General features: G+C 38.1%; 1 protein-coding gene across 1 annotated transcript; it reads right to left on the bottom strand.

The window, feature by feature from the left end:
- Window positions 1–12,344: 12,344 nt before the first annotated feature.
- Window positions 12,345–13,590, bottom strand: LOC113040623 (uncharacterized). The gene is made up of 4 exons (XM_026198916.1): window positions 13,330–13,590; window positions 13,045–13,216; window positions 12,783–12,910; window positions 12,345–12,677 (listed from the first exon to the last, which is right to left on the bottom strand). The coding sequence occupies exons 1-4, from the start codon at window positions 13,429–13,431 to the stop codon at window positions 12,363–12,365; spliced, it is 717 nt and encodes a 238-aa protein (XP_026054701.1). The 5' UTR covers window positions 13,432–13,590; the 3' UTR covers window positions 12,345–12,362.
- Window positions 13,591–17,397: the final 3,807 nt, after the last annotated feature.

Below are 17,397 nucleotides of genomic sequence, written 5' to 3'. Positions count from 1 at the left end.
AAAATCGCAGACGTCAGGTGGTAAGAATCGAAACTCAAACGTAGCTTAGAAAACCGTGCCGTCCAAAATATTCAAACAGAAGAACTTACTTATCTTTTCTTTGGGGTTGCATTATCTCATAACACGGACAATGACCTGCTTTAGACCCTCTTTATTCTACAGCATGTAATCCTCACTACTACTCTTCTTCTGTAGAGCTGCCGAAGGTGTCAGATTTTAACATCACGTTGTCTTCATAATTTTCATCAGAAACATTCACATTATTCTTTCTTTTACACAAGACATTGCGCATTACCATCTGATCTGTAACTAAATATTTTATGGTTGAATTCACCGCTCTTCTATTCATTCCCATCACACAAGGCCACATACGCAGCAAAAGTAAAATCATGGCCAGTGGTGAGACCGCTTGATAGCTTGTGAACCAATTTTGATTTAGCAAAACCTCAAAGATCTCCCTTTAACTCATGTGATCTAGACCGTGTGCAAGTTTTGCTTCGTGTGGGTTAAAAGTGTTTTGGCAGACATGGTCTGTCTTCAGTACTTGGCCTGTTTTCAGTTTGCACTTGGCCTTCAGCAATTTTGCAATCCTCCATCAACCCACATCCGTCAACCCACATCCGGGCCACACATGACTTTTCCCTTGGCCCAAGTTCCCCAAAGAATGACGGCCCGGAAGTGGCCCAGAACTGGATTAAAGACTCGAATCTCAGCCAGTTAATCAGCCTTAGCTGGCCCTGATCTGGGCCAAAACAGGTTTTATTATTGGTGCCAATTCTCAGCCTTAAATAAACTAGAATCCCAAAATCTGAGCCACACCTGAGCCTTATATAGCCAAGACCCAAGTTAATATCTCATATTATTACCTTGTATATTACTATGATCACAATTATTCATTTTGTGACATGCTTTAATGTAGACACAAACTATGCCAATAAAGTACATTAAACTGAATAGAAAATCAAACTTAAAACACACACATCATGTAACTGTGCTATAAAGAAACATATTACATTTGTTTTTCTATTTATTTTTACAAAGATCAAATCAACCAATAAAGAGTGAGTGTATAAAGTATACAGTCTATAAGAGAAACGTAACAGATAGACACATGTAACTTAATCATAATAATTTATTACAGATGTGACAAAGAGCAGTATCACAGTAGTCCAAATGACGATGCATTTCAGTTGCAGTCCACTCTGGCAGAATATAATAGTAGTGTGAGGAGCAGGGCATAATTTAAGTTGTTAATCGCTGAAAATACTATCCCAATCCACTCCCTCGAGGTGCGCGTATCTCATTCAAAACATGCATCACTGGAAACACGGCATGTCACAATCTCTGAAGAAACCGGCGAGAGCAAATGAGCATTCGAAATCGCTGCCATAAAACTTGTTGTAAAACTTCTTAAAGGCACATTTTAAAATAGTTATTATAGCTACAGAGGAAGGAGATACATATCGCCAATGAACGCGGTTTGAATTTGGATCTGTTCCTCACAGCAAATGGATACAGGATTTAAATAAAAATAAAATACTTTAATTATCATTTTATTTAATGCTTGTGCGTGACAGCATACTAATAAAAATGATGTGCCCCCACTCACTATTATAGATAAGTGTGTGTCCCATAGTAAACCAAATAAATATTACATGATAACGGTTAAATACTCTCTCCCTCTTTCTTTTCATGCAAGGATTTGTACCAAGAATAATAATATAAAATGTAATAAAATTGTTATTAAGTGCAGTTTAATGCACTTGACTGATTTGCTTAATTTTGAAATAATGTATCATTCTGTTTTGTAGTCTTGCCATTTCAAAGACTACATTTTAACAATACTACACTTCTTTAAAATGTATGTGATCATCTAACCATTATCATGCAATATTGTATTTATCTTGTTTATCATGGGTCACATAATATGAATTTAATTCACCGCTCTTCTATTCATTCCCATCACACAAGGCCACATACACAGCAAAAGTTAAATCATGGCCAGTGCTGAGACACCTTAATAGCTTGTGAACCAGTTTTTATTTAGCAAATAAAAAATTCCTCAACTCATGTGATCTAGGCCATGTGCAAGTTTTTCTTCGTGTGGGTTAAAAGTGTTTTGGCAGACATGGTCTGTCTTCAGTATCAGCCTGTTTTCAGTTTGCACTTGGCCTTCAGCCATTGTTTCCTCTCCTCTGCTGTGGCAAAAGCTTGCATAGCTTTAAGAGAGTGTAAGTGAGTCATTGTTAAATGTTACACAGGAAAAAGAAGGTTCTATTACTTAGGATCTATTACTTGTTACCTACAAAACACAAAAATCATCACTTTTGGAATGTGCAGAGAGCAACTGTCTTTGGTAGCAAAATTGCTTCTAACAGTGCTGCTATTTTATCATGGTTTAGATCAGGCTTACCATCAGACTTTAGAAATGTCCTGTGTTTCCACAATGCCCCACAATCATGGCAAACCCCAAAAGAGTAACAATAATTTGTGTAAATGGTAACTGTTTGTCCTTCAGCAATTTTGCAAGCCTCCGTCAATGCTACCAATTCAGCCGCTTGCGCAGAGCAATGCGCGTGGAGCGCTCCAGATGTTACTGTTGCATAAGCAGAGATTACCCCTTAACTGGCTCTGTTTTTGCCAATTATTTGGGGCTCTAGATGCTGAACCATCAATTAATAGAATTTAGTCAGAATTTTCGAAGGGGGTTTCTTTTAAATCTGGTCTTGGTGTAAAGACCTGTTCAAATGTGGCAACACAATCATGTTCTTCCTCATCCTGCTTCGTAGGGAGCAGTGTAGCTGGATTTAACACTGTGCATCTTTTAATTGTGATGTTTGGCATTTCTAATAGGATTGCATTGTACCTGAGCCACCTGGCCGATGACAAATGGTATGTTTTCTGTTCCAACAGGATCACAGAGACAGTGTGTGGCATGAGCCACGTCACATCAGAGTACCCCACAATTTCCCTTGAAACTAGAAGCTTTTTCTGCAGATGCAACAGCTCTCAGACATTTTGGCATGCCTGCCGTTACCGGATCAAGCTTACTCGAAAAATAGGCCACAGGTCTCCCCCATGATCCTGTAACAGAACAGAAGTCAGAAACCCATTCTCTCATCAACAGTTTGTACAAAATTTCTCTCTGGGTCTGGGAGTCCCAGTGTTAGTGATGTTTGTAGCAGTAATATATTCTTAAATGCTTTCTCTGCTTCTGGAATCCAGGTCAGTTTGTCATGGGGTTGCAAGCCCTTCCCATGAGCCAAAGCGCTCAGGGGCGATTCTTCTTTAACATAATTTGGAATGAACACATGAACACAATGAACACATGCCCAAAAATGACATAAGCTGATTTTTCATTATAGGCTTAAGAATCTTTTGAATTGTCTCTTCTTTTTTTTTCAGATAGACATATGCCATTTTTAGTGATGAGGACCTAAAAATGTCACTTACTTTTTTACAAACTGCAGTATTGACAAACTGGCTTATGACCCTCAGCAGTCAAAAGTTTTAAAAGCTTGACAGTATCTTTTGCATGTTTCTTTTATCTTTTTAACAGGGAAATACACAATTACCCTAGCTGCTGATTCAAAAAGTTGTGTTATACCTTCAGTAGCCTCTCTCCTTAGAGGATATTGAGGTTTACAGGGTCTGTAATCAGAGTTTGGAGTGACTTGAACTGGTTCACAATTTTTAACCAGCCCCAAGTCAAATTTAGATAAAGCCCAAAGTGTTTTAGGGACTTCTTTGTTCACTGGGTGAGTCTCTACTTCCTCTGCCGAGAGAAAGGAGTGTGTTGTGGTCATTGCGTCTTCAATCACACAGACTGAGTGTACAGTACAGCTTAACAGCAAAATAGGAGTACACACATTCGGATGTAGACCGTGTTGGGTTGTATTCAACAATTCCCTCTGATGTATACACCAAATTCACATGAAAAACACGTTTTTACAAATAAACCAATGTCTTTCCTATGGTCTTTGTTCTTTTTGGATAATTAAAAATGCGGGAGAGATTCAACAACATCAAAAAAAAAAAAAAAAAAACATCTGCTTTTCATTTCTCAAATCAACAGCACATCTGTTTTCTGTCCAGATTAAACATTTCCGGTCTATTCAAACATTTAATTTCTTTCAAATGATACATGTGCTGAGCAATGTAAATCAGAGAATGGTATAATTCAGAATTAGGTGAAACTGTATTTTGCAGCCTTGACAAGCTTTTCACATAATTCATCATCTTTCAGTTTACACTGGTAAATACACAACTGAGATTGTTGGATTATGGTTAAAGTTTGAATTTGGCACTGGACCAGACAGCAAAATCTCCAGTGTTAATTTAACACTCTGAGTGTGGAGTCTGTGGACTCATATAAACTCTGAAGCATGTTTTAAAGTAAAACACTGAAGCAGAGTTGAAGTTAATGAGATAATTAAGAATTATTGAAGACACCTGATGTTAACAAGCAGACTCACCAACCGAGAAAAATCACATTTTGTGAGTCACCATTATAGTGGTCAGTGTTTGCTTTAGTTGGGATCTTGGCTTGTGGCTTTTTACTTTTAAAATGTGTTTGCAAGTCAAGAGCAAAAGTCATCGGGTGGTGATGATTATGTTTTAATGTAATCGTTGTTTGACCTGAGTTACTGAACTAATTTACAGTGTTTTCTCAAAATAAAACTTCCATTATTGATTGTAACAGCTTTGATTCCACAATGAAAGCGTCTGCATTTTCTATTCATTTTGTAGCCATCTCTTGCAAGTGCTCCTGATTTTTTTTATTTTTTATTAAAGAGTCTTTATTTTAGGCACACACAGATAACAAGAATCAGTGTATTGTTAATTAAGATGGCGCCGGTGGTGGCATGCCGTCTGCTGCTCCTGTTCTCGCTTGGTCTGTTTGGTCTATTCCTGCTTACACCCTGCCTTGCATTGCTGTCCTATGATCGTCAATCACTATTGGACTTCCGCACTACCGTCCTTGAAGCCTGCAAAGCTGAGCCTGCTTACTTCACCTTCGAGTCCTGTGGATCTCTGCCGCCGGAGTTACGAAACTGTACCTGCCGCTGGCACTTGGTTCCCAAGCGAAGGAAACAGAAAAGAAAACGTGGCAAACGAGCAGGCATCTCAGTCAGAGGGAAACTTCACTTACGGACCAGTTGCGCTTCCAACGCCCGACCCTCTGTGCTGTCCTCGGCCGGGATGACGGCAAATCGGACCCTTTGCGCTGGTCCATTGCTGTTTTCGCGTTCCCGCTGCCTTCGCTATATCCTCCCGGACTATCCTCTGGATCATCGCCCTGTGCCTTCCTCTATTGGGGTTGGCGGACGACAATCAGGGGTTAACTTTGGAAATCTCTGCGCCGTACGCCGAGTCCCGGCTTCTCGATGCAATTCGATCCCTCCGCCAAAGATGGCTGTGATAAACGCCCGTTCCCTGGCAAATAAGACATTCCTGCTAAACGACTTTTTCCTCACTCATAAACTGGATTTTCTATTTATCACCGAATCATGGACTCAGGTAGGAGACCTCACTCCTTTTTCAGATCTGGTGCCTAGTGACTGTTCGTTCTTTAACTCTCCCCGAGTACAAGGTAGGGGGGGCGGTCTTGTGACTATTTTAAAAACATCACTTTTTCCTCGCTGTCAGAAAATGACGTTAAAAGTTTTCCTCAGCTTTGAAGCACAGATATTTCGCCTCCAATGGAATGGCCCTATCATGATAGCTGTGATTTACCGCCCTCCACATATGGTCCAAAACTTTATCCTTGAACTTACAGAGCTATTAGGTTTTTTAACAACAAACTGTGACCGTTTCATTCTGTTAGGCGATTTCAACGTCCATGTCTGTTGCCCTCTTAATCCCCTTTCAAAGGAGTTTTTAACGTTGATAGACTCTTTTAATCTCCAACAATGGGTTAATGAGCCCACCCATCAACAGGGGCACATATCGGACCTTGTGCTCTCCTATGGGCTATTGGTCTCAGAGCTCTCTGTATCGGACTATTTGATCTCCGACCACAAACCTATAATTTTTTCTCTCTCACTACAAAATCTAACTCTTCCACGTGAAAGTGCAAAAGTTTCCCGTGTTTATTCTTCCCACTTCCATCTGGATTTTAATGCTCTTTTTAATGAACTATCCTCTCAGTGGCTTTTGGACAAATTAGACTCCGACCTAAATGCCGACCAACAGTTCGATCTGTTGAACAATTCCTGGATTTCTGTCCTAAATGAAACTGCGCCTTTAAAAGTTTTTAAACCCAAACATAAGGCTGTGAAGTGGCTAACACCTGAAACCCGTGCGCTTAGACAAGCATGCAGAAAAAGGGAAAGAAAATGGAAAAAGGACAAAACACAGTCTTCTTCTGAGCGGTTTAAATCTGCTCTGCTGGCTTACCAGTCTGCAGCGAAATCCGCTAAAGCGGCCTGTTTTTCAAATTTGATCTCATGCAATAGAAATAAGCCAAAAATCTTATTCTCTGTGTTAAATTCTATGTTAAACCCATCTGTAATCTGCATTCCAAACCCTTCTGATGATTTATGTGAATGTTTTCTGAGGTTTTTCTCTGATAAAATCGTAAATCTAAGGTCTCAAGTAGCTACAAACAATTCTGTGTCTATGTTGGAAGATATTTTGCAGTCTTCATGTGTTTGGGACACTTTTGAACCAGTCTCATTACAAGTACTTTCTGAAGTCATTAACGCCCTAAAACCCTCACTGTGTCCTTATGACGAGATACATCCTCGCTACCTCAAACTGATCACAGAGTCAATTTGCCCTACATTACTCATTTTTATAAACAAGTCCTTAGCTACTGGTATGGTTCCTACCGCTCTGAAACGGGCAGTTGTCACCCCTCTCCTCAAAAAACCTTCATTGGACACGTCGGTGTTAAATAATTTTCGGCCAATTTCTGTGCTCCCATTTATTTCTAAGGTGTTAGAAAAGCTGGTCTTAACTCAACTTCAGTTATTTCTCAGCACTAACCACATTTCCGAACGCTTTCAGTCTGGCTTTAAACCTCTCCATAGCACTGAATCAGCTTTACTGAGAGTTTTTAATGATATTTTAGTTACCACTGATTCAGGGGACTCCTTAATTTTAGTTCTCCTTGACTTAACAGCTGCCTTCGACACCATCGATCACCAGGTGCTTCTATGGAGACTAAAATCCCTAGTGGGGTTAAATGGTTATGTCCTGAAGTGGTTTAAATCATACTTAACTGACCGCTACTACTCAATAAAAATTGGAAACTACTCCTCCTCTGCTGCGCGTCTCGAATTTGGCCTTCCTCAGGGTTCGATCTTATCCCCTCTGCTTTTCTCCCTCTATATGTTGCCGCTAGGATCGATTATGAGAAAGCATGGAGTACAGTATCATCTCTATGCTGACGATACCCAAATCTACCTACCTATAAAAAGAGACAATCCCCTTTCTGTCACCTCGCTATTTTCCTGCCTTGACGAGATTAAAATCTGGCTGGCAAATAATTTTCTATCCCTCAACAATTCAAAGACAGAGGTTATTGTGTTTAACTCCTCAAATGTCTCCAAAATTGATACATCTATTCTAGATGACCTGGCAGTTCACCAAACAAAGTGTGCAAAAAATCTTGGTGTCTTGTTGGACTGTCAACTCACTCTAGACAAAACACATCTCCTCAGTAGTTGCGTCTAGCTTTTTCCAGCTCCGTCAGTTATCAAAAATCAAACACGCATTGCCTGTTAGCTCGCTTGAGACAGTAGTCCACGCCTTTATTGTTTCACGGCTGGACTACTGTAATTCTTTATATAGCGGCATTTCAAAAATACAATTAGATAGGCTTCAATTAGTCCAAAATGCTGCTGCGAAATTTCTAAAAAATGGTCGTAAATATGACCACTCCACCCCGCTACTCCGAGCCCTTCACTGGTTACCGATTCAGTATCGCGTAAATTTTTAAATAATTTTATTCGTCTACAAATGTGTGCACGATCTGGCCCCAAGCTATCTATCTGAACTCATCTCCCCTTACAACCCCACTCGAGAGCTCCGCTCTGGAAATCAAAAGCTGCTCAAGATCCCCTCATCCAGACTCAAACGCAGAGGTGACAGATCATTCTCTATCGCAGGCCCGAGATTGTGGAACAACCTTCCAAGCCACATCAGAACTGCTCCTTCACTAGATATCTTTAAATCTCTCTTAAAAACCCACCTGTTCTCCCTTGCCTTTTTGGATTGACAGGGATAGTTTTTAGTAAGTTCATTAGTTTCAGGTAGTCGTGTGTAAAAACATAATATTTGGGATAAAGTGCTAGACACACTGTCTACTGGATTGTAAATTTTCACACTTGGTGTTTTTAATTATGTACCATCAAATGCTCAAGGGAAGCTATACACTCTTTTAAACTTTTACTGGCATGTAACATGTTCTAGTGTTGTCAATTCTATCTGCTTAATTTTATCTCTATATGTCATGCATTGTATTTTGTACAGCACTTTGGTCAGTCGGGTGACTGTGTTAAGTGGTGCTTTATAAATAAACGAACTTGAACTTGAACTTGTATGAATCTCAACAACGGTGACAAACAGCATATCCAGATAAACAGATCTACTCTGAACATCACAAAACTAGATACTAAAAATTCACATAAAAACAGCAAAAATAAAATATAGTAAGAATAAAAAGTTAAAAAGACAGTTCAGCTCATAATTTATTCATGCCGCAATGCATGAATGGGAGCCATGGATGAGTTTTTATTGGCTACAACATACTTTTTTGATGGTCACCGTTGTTGTGATGCTCATGCTGATTCTTGATGTCTGTGTGTCTAAACTAAAGATTTTTTTTTTTTATGTAGAACTTACTTTTAAAAACATGTCATATTGTGCCAAAAATGATGGATTGCTATCTTTTTTTCCCACTTAATTTATGTATACATTAATGAAACCTGAACTCACGCATTCAGATCACTCCATGACAATTAGTTCAAACCACAATCAATAACACACATGATCGCCTTTGCTCTGGTCTGTATGTTATAATTGTGTTACCACAGCAACACAACACAGCAAATTGCCCAGTGTTCATTTAACTCCACAAGTGTACATTTTACACTTCTCTGGTGTATATATAGGTCCCACCAGCCTGGTGTTTAAGTAACACTTTCAAAAGTGTTAAATATATACCCCTCCACAGTGTACATTGTTTTACACCAAAAGTGTACAATATACTCTAGTGTACACTGTGTATTACTCTCTGCAAGAGTGTATTATACACCGATTCAAAGGGTTATTTTTTACACTTACGGAGTAAAATACCTACCACATGGGTTTATTCTAAAAATGTACAAAGATCAATTGTGCTTTCAACACTCTGGATTTAAAGAAATTAAAAATTATATATATATATAAACAGATCACAAAAAAAACTTTCAAACCAATTGGATTTATTTTCTCAAATTCAACAGGTCACAAAGAAATGCAACGAATGTTGTGTTTACAAACACAATTAGTACAGCATGCATGTAAAAAGAACAATCTTTTGTATGACTATGCAATTTCATATTACCGAATGACAACATTCACACTTAAACGTGTATTGCATTGTATTAAAATATTAAAAGTACAATCTACAAGGAACAGACAAATTCGAAGACCTGAGCACTAAAGCACTCTGGGAAAAAAGTGCTTTACAGCAAAACATGTATCTGAACAATACAAAAAGGTCATTTTGCTGAAATCCGTATGATATTTGAAGGTCAAAATGTCAATTTGCAGTTTTAAAAAAACAATTAGATCAATTTAAAAGAACAAATCATTTAAATTTGTATAACTATGAATTTCAGTCATTTGTGCAATTTCATATTACTAAATGACAACATACACATTTAAATATGTATCATATTAAAATGATAAAAGTACAAACTACAAGGAACAGGACTATTGTAAAACATGTAACGGAACAATATAAAGATCATTTTGCTGAAATCCATACGATGTTTGAAGGTCAAAAGGTTTAAAGAAACGCAAGGTTTCAACATTCAAAAGGGAAACTTTCCTGCAAAGCCCCTCTTGGACTTGAAATGAGTGAAGATGTTCAACAAAACATACAGTTTCAAAATCAGAAGTCAACAAAAAATGCTGACCATTGAATTAAAATATGTCTGTAATTTTACTGAAGACAGGGATATCATCTTTCAATTCTGAACAAACAAGAAGTCCCGAGCGGTATTCCGTCCCAAAACAAGAAATCCAAGAAAGAGTATTAACAAAACAGTCAATGTCAAGTTGCAGTTTTTCTGCAATCAGTTCACAATCCAGCAAGTTACAAAGCTGAACGCTTGTTACAGGTCCACACTCTATACTCTTGAAAGGCTGAGATTCCCAGTGATATGCGATAGCCATCTGATGTTTAAGTGCTAATGACTTGGTAATGTTTTTGAAAATTTTTACACTTTTTTTAAAAAAGCGGTGTTTTGCCTCATAGCGCATCCCCCAAACATGAACAAGCGGGCCTATCTTCCTGATGCATCGGGGATAGTGGATCATGAAGTGATGCTTGGGAATAAGATTTCTTGGATAGAGTTGTTTGAACAGCGTGTGGTGTTCACAGATCAAATGTTTCAGATAAACAGTCATTCCATTTGAGATGACTGGAGAAAAAACAATATTTATTATCTGCAGTAGAAGCAGCAGTAACCTCCAGTGCTTATTTCCTACTTCAACCAGATCTCCAAAAATCAGTGGCAGATTTCTAATGAGGCAAAATGTCTGGATGGCATTGAGACCCAACCCATTCCCAGGTTGTTCAAATTTAATCATGGTAGGTCGGTTTTTACGTTCAACATAACCATAGTTAAATGAGTAAATTCTGTTGCTCGCAGACTGTGAGGACACAACTTTGCTCTCCGACAGATAATCAAAAAGCAACTTCATCTCGAACTGTGCTACTCCCTCTAGCAAGTCATGCATGATATCCACTGCATAGTTTTCAGAAATATTAAAATACTCCAACTCATTAAGTAAACATGTTCTTTTGACACCAAATGATGACTGTGAAGCATCATCAGTAAGAAGACTTTGACAGTGCTCAGCATGTAAAACTCTGTCACGCAGTATGATGTCTGGATGGTCATCAAAGAAAATGGTCTGAGAAGAAAGCTTATCAATTAGACAAAACCTGCAAAAGTAGTTTGCGCTAAATGACTGTACAAACCCAAAGAGTGTGTGCACCCCCAGATTATCACCAGTTACTTGAGCTATTGTTCCACGTATTGGTTCTTCAGAGAGTGGCAACTTAATTCCAGAACTCTCAAGAATTTTAATATCACGCACAATAGGCTCCAGGATTGCATTTAAGCCATACCGCTGGACATCTTGTGTGTGAAAAAGTGCCAAAAGATGGATATTCATTAGGGCAGAGTTGACCTTAGGAGACAGATTTCTCAAAACAAAATACATACTCCCAACCTTATGCATGCCATGTTTGGATCCCAGAGGATTTGAGGTTTCAAAATCATCATAAAAAAGTTGTATTTGAAGAGACTTATTTTCTTTGGAAAAAAGGGAATGCTCTTTAAAATAGCTACCATCACAAAACTCTCTTAAAATTTCTCTCTCCTCACTTGGCTGTACAAAATGTTTATGGATTTCTTCATTTCGGAACATGAAACTTAAAGTCTGCAATAAAGGAACATATACAAATTTATCAGTGACTGGCACCTGATCGTACCTGTAGCTGTATTTCGCCTAGTGTCATATCTCTGTCCTAAAGGTATTTCAACTGGTTCTACAACACCCCAAGTCTCAAAAAAATATTTTTTCCATTTTGTTTCTGTTGTGAACTTAGAGAAGGGATTCTCAAGACTGTCAAAATATTCTTCAATAGCGTTCCTGTGTTCATCAGTTTCAATCAACTTAACAACATCCTCTTTAATGTTTGAGTGCAATTCATACACAAGTTCCTCCATATTTTCAGCCACTGATGTAACTACATTGGTGGGTACTCCACTACTCTGCAGTTTTGCAATTAGAGATGCACACATTTCTTGGGTTCGCAATGTTCTCTCATGACCACTTGTGCTTGGGTTTTCTGAAACTGTGCTGGAGGACTGCACGACAGAGGGACTAGAGGGAGGTTCTAATGAATGCATTTCAGAGCTTTTACTGTTGTGTCTACATTGGATATGTTTTCTAAAGCCAGAGAATGTAACAAATCTTTGACAACACCCATCCTGTTCGCATACCAACTGTAACTTTCTGCCAGGAAAAATAGCATGAGTAATCTTGAGATGGCGAATTAACTCTGTAACTGTATCAAAATTCAACTTGCAAACAAAGCACCTAAACATGTTTTAAAGATGATGGTGTAACAACACTTAATTAAGAATCTTGGCTCGAAGATCTCCGACTCGTGGGCTTTCACGGGTAATGCCTACATCAATGTTGTAAATCGTGGTCTGAAGAAAGGTAAACATATTGTGCAAAGCGGCATCATATGAAATGCCAAACACATAATGAACTTTAAAAAGTTCATCAAAAGCTGAGAGAGAGGACTTAGCCATGCAGGGGATGAGCCGCTCATCCACAGCAATGTAGTAGTCATGGATGCTACTCTTCGAAGTGCCAACTGCCAAGATGTAGGGCTGTGTTGTCTGTGTTGATCCAAGGACTTCTTCAAAACTGCAACAGGACTGAAAAATAAATAAATAAAAAAACCCATTTAGATTAATGTACACCTACACATTAACAAACATTCTAGGAATTACGTGAAGTTCTACATAACATTAAAAGTATACCTTGTGAAATCTTACTACGCGATCCAAAGCATTTTGCACACTGATCTTGACAGACTTCTTATTTCCACTAGAAGGTGGAGGCAGGAGATACACCAGCAATAACAGGGAAGACATATCACTGTCCCAGTCTAAATTAAAAAAAGAAAATGCAAACCAAACCAGTCTACATACGGTAATCATTTACCAATATACATGTTATTTTATATACACTCAAAATGATTATCCTTGCTCTTGATTAGTATACATAATGAACTGACTGTACCTCCTTGAGTGGTGTTGCAGTGTTCTGCAGACTGAATCAGACAACTCAAAAGCAGTGACTGGGTGAGGTTTTTGGCTTCTTGAATGACTTTTTGCTTCAGAGTAGAGTCCCACTTCTCCAGAAGTTTAGATGCAGTCTCCACTCCAAATAGTAACTCAAAGTCTTGAAGCACCTAAAGTTGTGTACAGTTAAAAGCAAGAAAATAATTAGTTACATTACCAAGTGTTGCAGCTAAATAGTCCATTAAATTTTGAATAACAACAACCTATTGTGTGCAACACTTACAAGTCCTTTTGTGTCAAGAAACCTTGGAAATAAGGAAAGAACAGATGAGGATTTTTCAGGATCATGGATCATTTTTTGGCGAAACTGGAAAGTAGATTTCATCTTTGCGGTCACTTGTTCTGGATCCGAACAATGTTTCAAAAATGAAATGGCTTCTTGACAGCGATCTCCTTCTAGCTGCTTTTCTGTTGTGGAAAACACTCTTTCGGTTCGAGGACCCCTCCTCTCACATTTATCATCAGAAGTGGTTCTGCTGCAACGGTTGTTACATTGAACTGTCTTCAGTCTCCAGGCTATATATCCTGAGTTACCTTCTGCATCATAGAAGTGTTCCTACAATATAAGCAATACATTTAAAATTACAACACTTACATGAAAGCCAGTTTTACATTTATAAATGAAATACATAAACAGACCACAAGAGACACTCTTAAAAGTAGTGATAATCATATAGCATGCCAATATTAACATGCAATTAGGGCTGGGCGATATATCTAACGATATGATCATGCGCATCTAATCAGTAAAGCTGCTTCCGTGATCACCGCTAAAATCTCGATCACCTGCTTATAATTGGAGTGGCATTTAATAGACAGCAGAGGTGGGACTTTCAAGTCACAAGCAAGTCTTCAAGTCATATCCCAAGTCCTCAAAGGGTTAAAGTTAATGAGATAATTAAGTGACTAATTAAATGATGATTGTGCATTAGTGATGAACTTCTGCTGTTAACAATCAACATCACTGAAGTAAAGAGAAACACAAGAACTACAACTGAATTTAGCCACAGCCTTCAACTGAAAAAACAAAAAAACACTATGCCACCATAATTGTGGTCAGGGTTTGCTTTAGGTAGTGTCTTGACCCTTTTACTAATTCAAAGCAATTTGATTCAAAACAACTTCAACATTGTTTTCGCAACAAACATGTATGCATTGCTGAATCAAACCTTGTAGTGACAGATGATCTTATGCTTTTTCTGCTTATAACTCATGTTGACTTGGACATCATGAGATAGTTTTCTTTGGATTGTTGACTGACATTCAGCTTTTACCAGAGTTGGGACTTTCAAGTCACAAGCAAGTCTTCAAGTCATATCCCAAGTCCTCAAAGGGTTAAAGTTAATGAGATAATTAAGTGACTAATTAAATGATGATTGTGCATTAATGATGAACACCTGCTGTTCTTGAGAATTACAGAGGATCAGATGTTGATGTTTTATTGGTTAAAATGAAGCAACCATAATGGAGATCAGTGTTTGCTTTAGTCGGGCTCTTGACCCTTGACTGTCACGTTAGATCTCTTTATGCAGCATTGCATGTGGTGCTGTAAAGCAAAGAGAATAAATTAATCTGTATGTGATAGGTGGTCAGTTTACAATCAAATTAACATTAGCTCTATTTAAATTTAGCATAATCAACCCAGTAAAACTACACTATGGAAAAAAAATTTAAGTGAATTTTAAATCTACTAAGTGCATACAAAATCTGAAAAACTACCCTCTGTAGACACACACAGACATTAAGAACCAGCATATGACTCTCAACAGTGGTGACAATCAACAAAATGTTGCATGCTGGGTAAAATCTTAGTAAAAATTCCCATCATGCACTGCAGTATGAAAAATTGTCACCACTATTGAGGATCGTGTGATAAGTGTGTTTGTCTAAAAACCTGAACTCATTGTCTCCTTTTGTGTCTTTCAACATTGAGATTTTTTTTTACTTCAGTTCAGTAATAGCTGAGTGTCAGTCTACTATCCAAAGATAAACACAATTTCATGATGTTCAGTCATCATGAGTTATAAGCAGAAAACACATAAGATCATCTGTTACTGCAAGGTTTGACTCAGCAATGCATACATGTTTGTGGCGAAAACAATATTGCAATTGTTTTGAATCAAATTGGTTTGAATTAGTAAAAGGGTCAAGACACTACTTAAAGCAAACCTTGACCACAATTATGGTGACATAGTGTTTTTTTTTCTTTTACTTTTTTTTCAGTTGAAGGCTGTGGCTAAATTCAGTTGTAGTTCTTGTGTTTCTCTTTACTTCAGTGATGTTGATTGTTAACAGCAGATGTTCATCACTAATGCACAATCATCATTTAATTAGTCACTTAATTATCTCTTTAGCCTTAACCCTTTGAGGACTTGAATATGACTTGAAGACTTGCTTGTGACTTGAAAGTCCCACCTCTGATAGACAGAGCCGTAGATCGCTGACAAGCCACGCCATATCGCGTTCATTATCGAAGGCGATTCATCTGCGATAATGAACGCGATATGGCGTGGCTTGTCAGCGATCTACGGCTCTGTCTATTAAATGCCACTCCAATTATAAGCAGGTGATGGAGATTTTAGAGGTGATCACGGAAGCAGCTTTACTGATTAAATGCGCATGATCATATTGTTAGATATATCGCCCAGCCCTACTTTGCAGGCAGCGTTTTTGCCCGAAAGCACCTCATAAAACGGATTTCGGACAGGCTTCTGAGGCAGAGTAATGGTTTAATGATCTACTGCAAAATACTGAGAGCTTTGGTGATAACTAAGTGGATTTTTCATTACTGCAATGTTAATTTCTCGCTAGAAATTACATAAAATTGGAAAACGTTGTTCAGAAACATACATTTACACACAAACTGAGCACCGACCTCAACTTTCAGACACCATCTTTATTTTTTAGCTTAACTGTCACAGAAGGGAACGCACAGGATTGTGGGATATCAAAGGCAACGAAGGATACATCTATGCTGCCTTCAAAAACCGGCCAGATGAAGGAATATCAGAAGACTGGAAATGAAGCTATTGATTTAGGACGTGCCTTGATGCCTCACGACCTTGGAATGCGACCTCCGAAGCCAGCATTTTTCAGTTTTTGGATGCAGCCACTGTCAGATTTCCTCACACTGATGATGATATCTGTTCCAGGTTCAGGTCTGTTTCCAGATGTTGTAGCAGGAATTGTTGTTGGTGTTCTGCTGGTGGCTGCAGCTGTTGTTGTTGTGATGATCTTTCGCCGCAGGAGCTCCAGCGATGGCAAGTATCACCTACAGATACTGTACTGAGAGGAAAACCTTTTCATTTTGCAAAATTAGTGTTCAATTGTATGTAATGATTTCAATTGTGTGTAATGAACAGACATGAAGAAAATCAAACAAGTGCTACAAAAAATGTCTAAGGATAAGGTAAGATACTTCACTCCTGTAGTGTGTTTTTAGATATGTGCTTGATTTCACCTGCACTGACAAAATCATCTCCATAAGAAACACATTTAAAACCATTTCTCTGACTGATGACAGATGTTCTGTAAATGGCATTGTTAATGTCTCTCTCTTTACTTCTTGTAAATCTTTATTTTCTTACAGACAATGGAAAAAGTCTAATGATCTAAAAGGATCACAACAGCTTGGGCAAAGAACAAACTCCTCTAAATATGCGTAATAGCAAAATGAGATTGAGTTTTGAGCTGAAATATTGAAATTCTTTGCAGGTCTCTCATTAATGATTAAGCGCTCAGTGATATCTGTTATTGAAATATTGAAACGGCTGGAAACATGCTAATGTTAACTGTGTGATGTTAACAGTCATTTTGTCTTTATTGTTGTTAATTTCAAATTTTATCATTTAAATGTTCTGTAATTATTTGTCAAAGACTCTGTAAGTTCATGTAATCTTTGAACCGATGTTTTTATCCAAAACAACAAGATAAAAACTTCTGCAGTTTGTTATAGTTCATACATTCACCTAAAGGATTATTAGGAACACCATACTAATACTGTGTTTGACCCCCTTTCTCTTTAATTCTACGTGGCATTGATTCAACAAGGTGCTGAAAGCATTCTTTAGAAATGTTGGCCCATACTGATAGGATAGCATCTTGCAGTTGATGGAGATTTGTGGGATGCACATCCAGGGCACGAAGCTCCCGTTCCACCACATCCCAAAGATGCTCTATTGGGTTGAGATCATTTACAGTGAACTCATTGTCATGTTCAAGAAACCAATCTGAAATGATTCGAGCTTTGTGACATGGTGCATTATCCTGCTGGAAGTAGCCATCAGAGTAT

The sequence above is a fragment of the Carassius auratus genome, chromosome 22 (assembly GCF_003368295.1).
Source record: "Carassius auratus strain Wakin chromosome 22, ASM336829v1, whole genome shotgun sequence".
NCBI classification, from domain to species: domain Eukaryota; kingdom Metazoa; phylum Chordata; class Actinopteri; order Cypriniformes; family Cyprinidae; genus Carassius; species Carassius auratus.
Note: the sequence above shows the minus strand (reverse complement) of the source record. Positions and strands in the feature narration are given on the sequence as shown.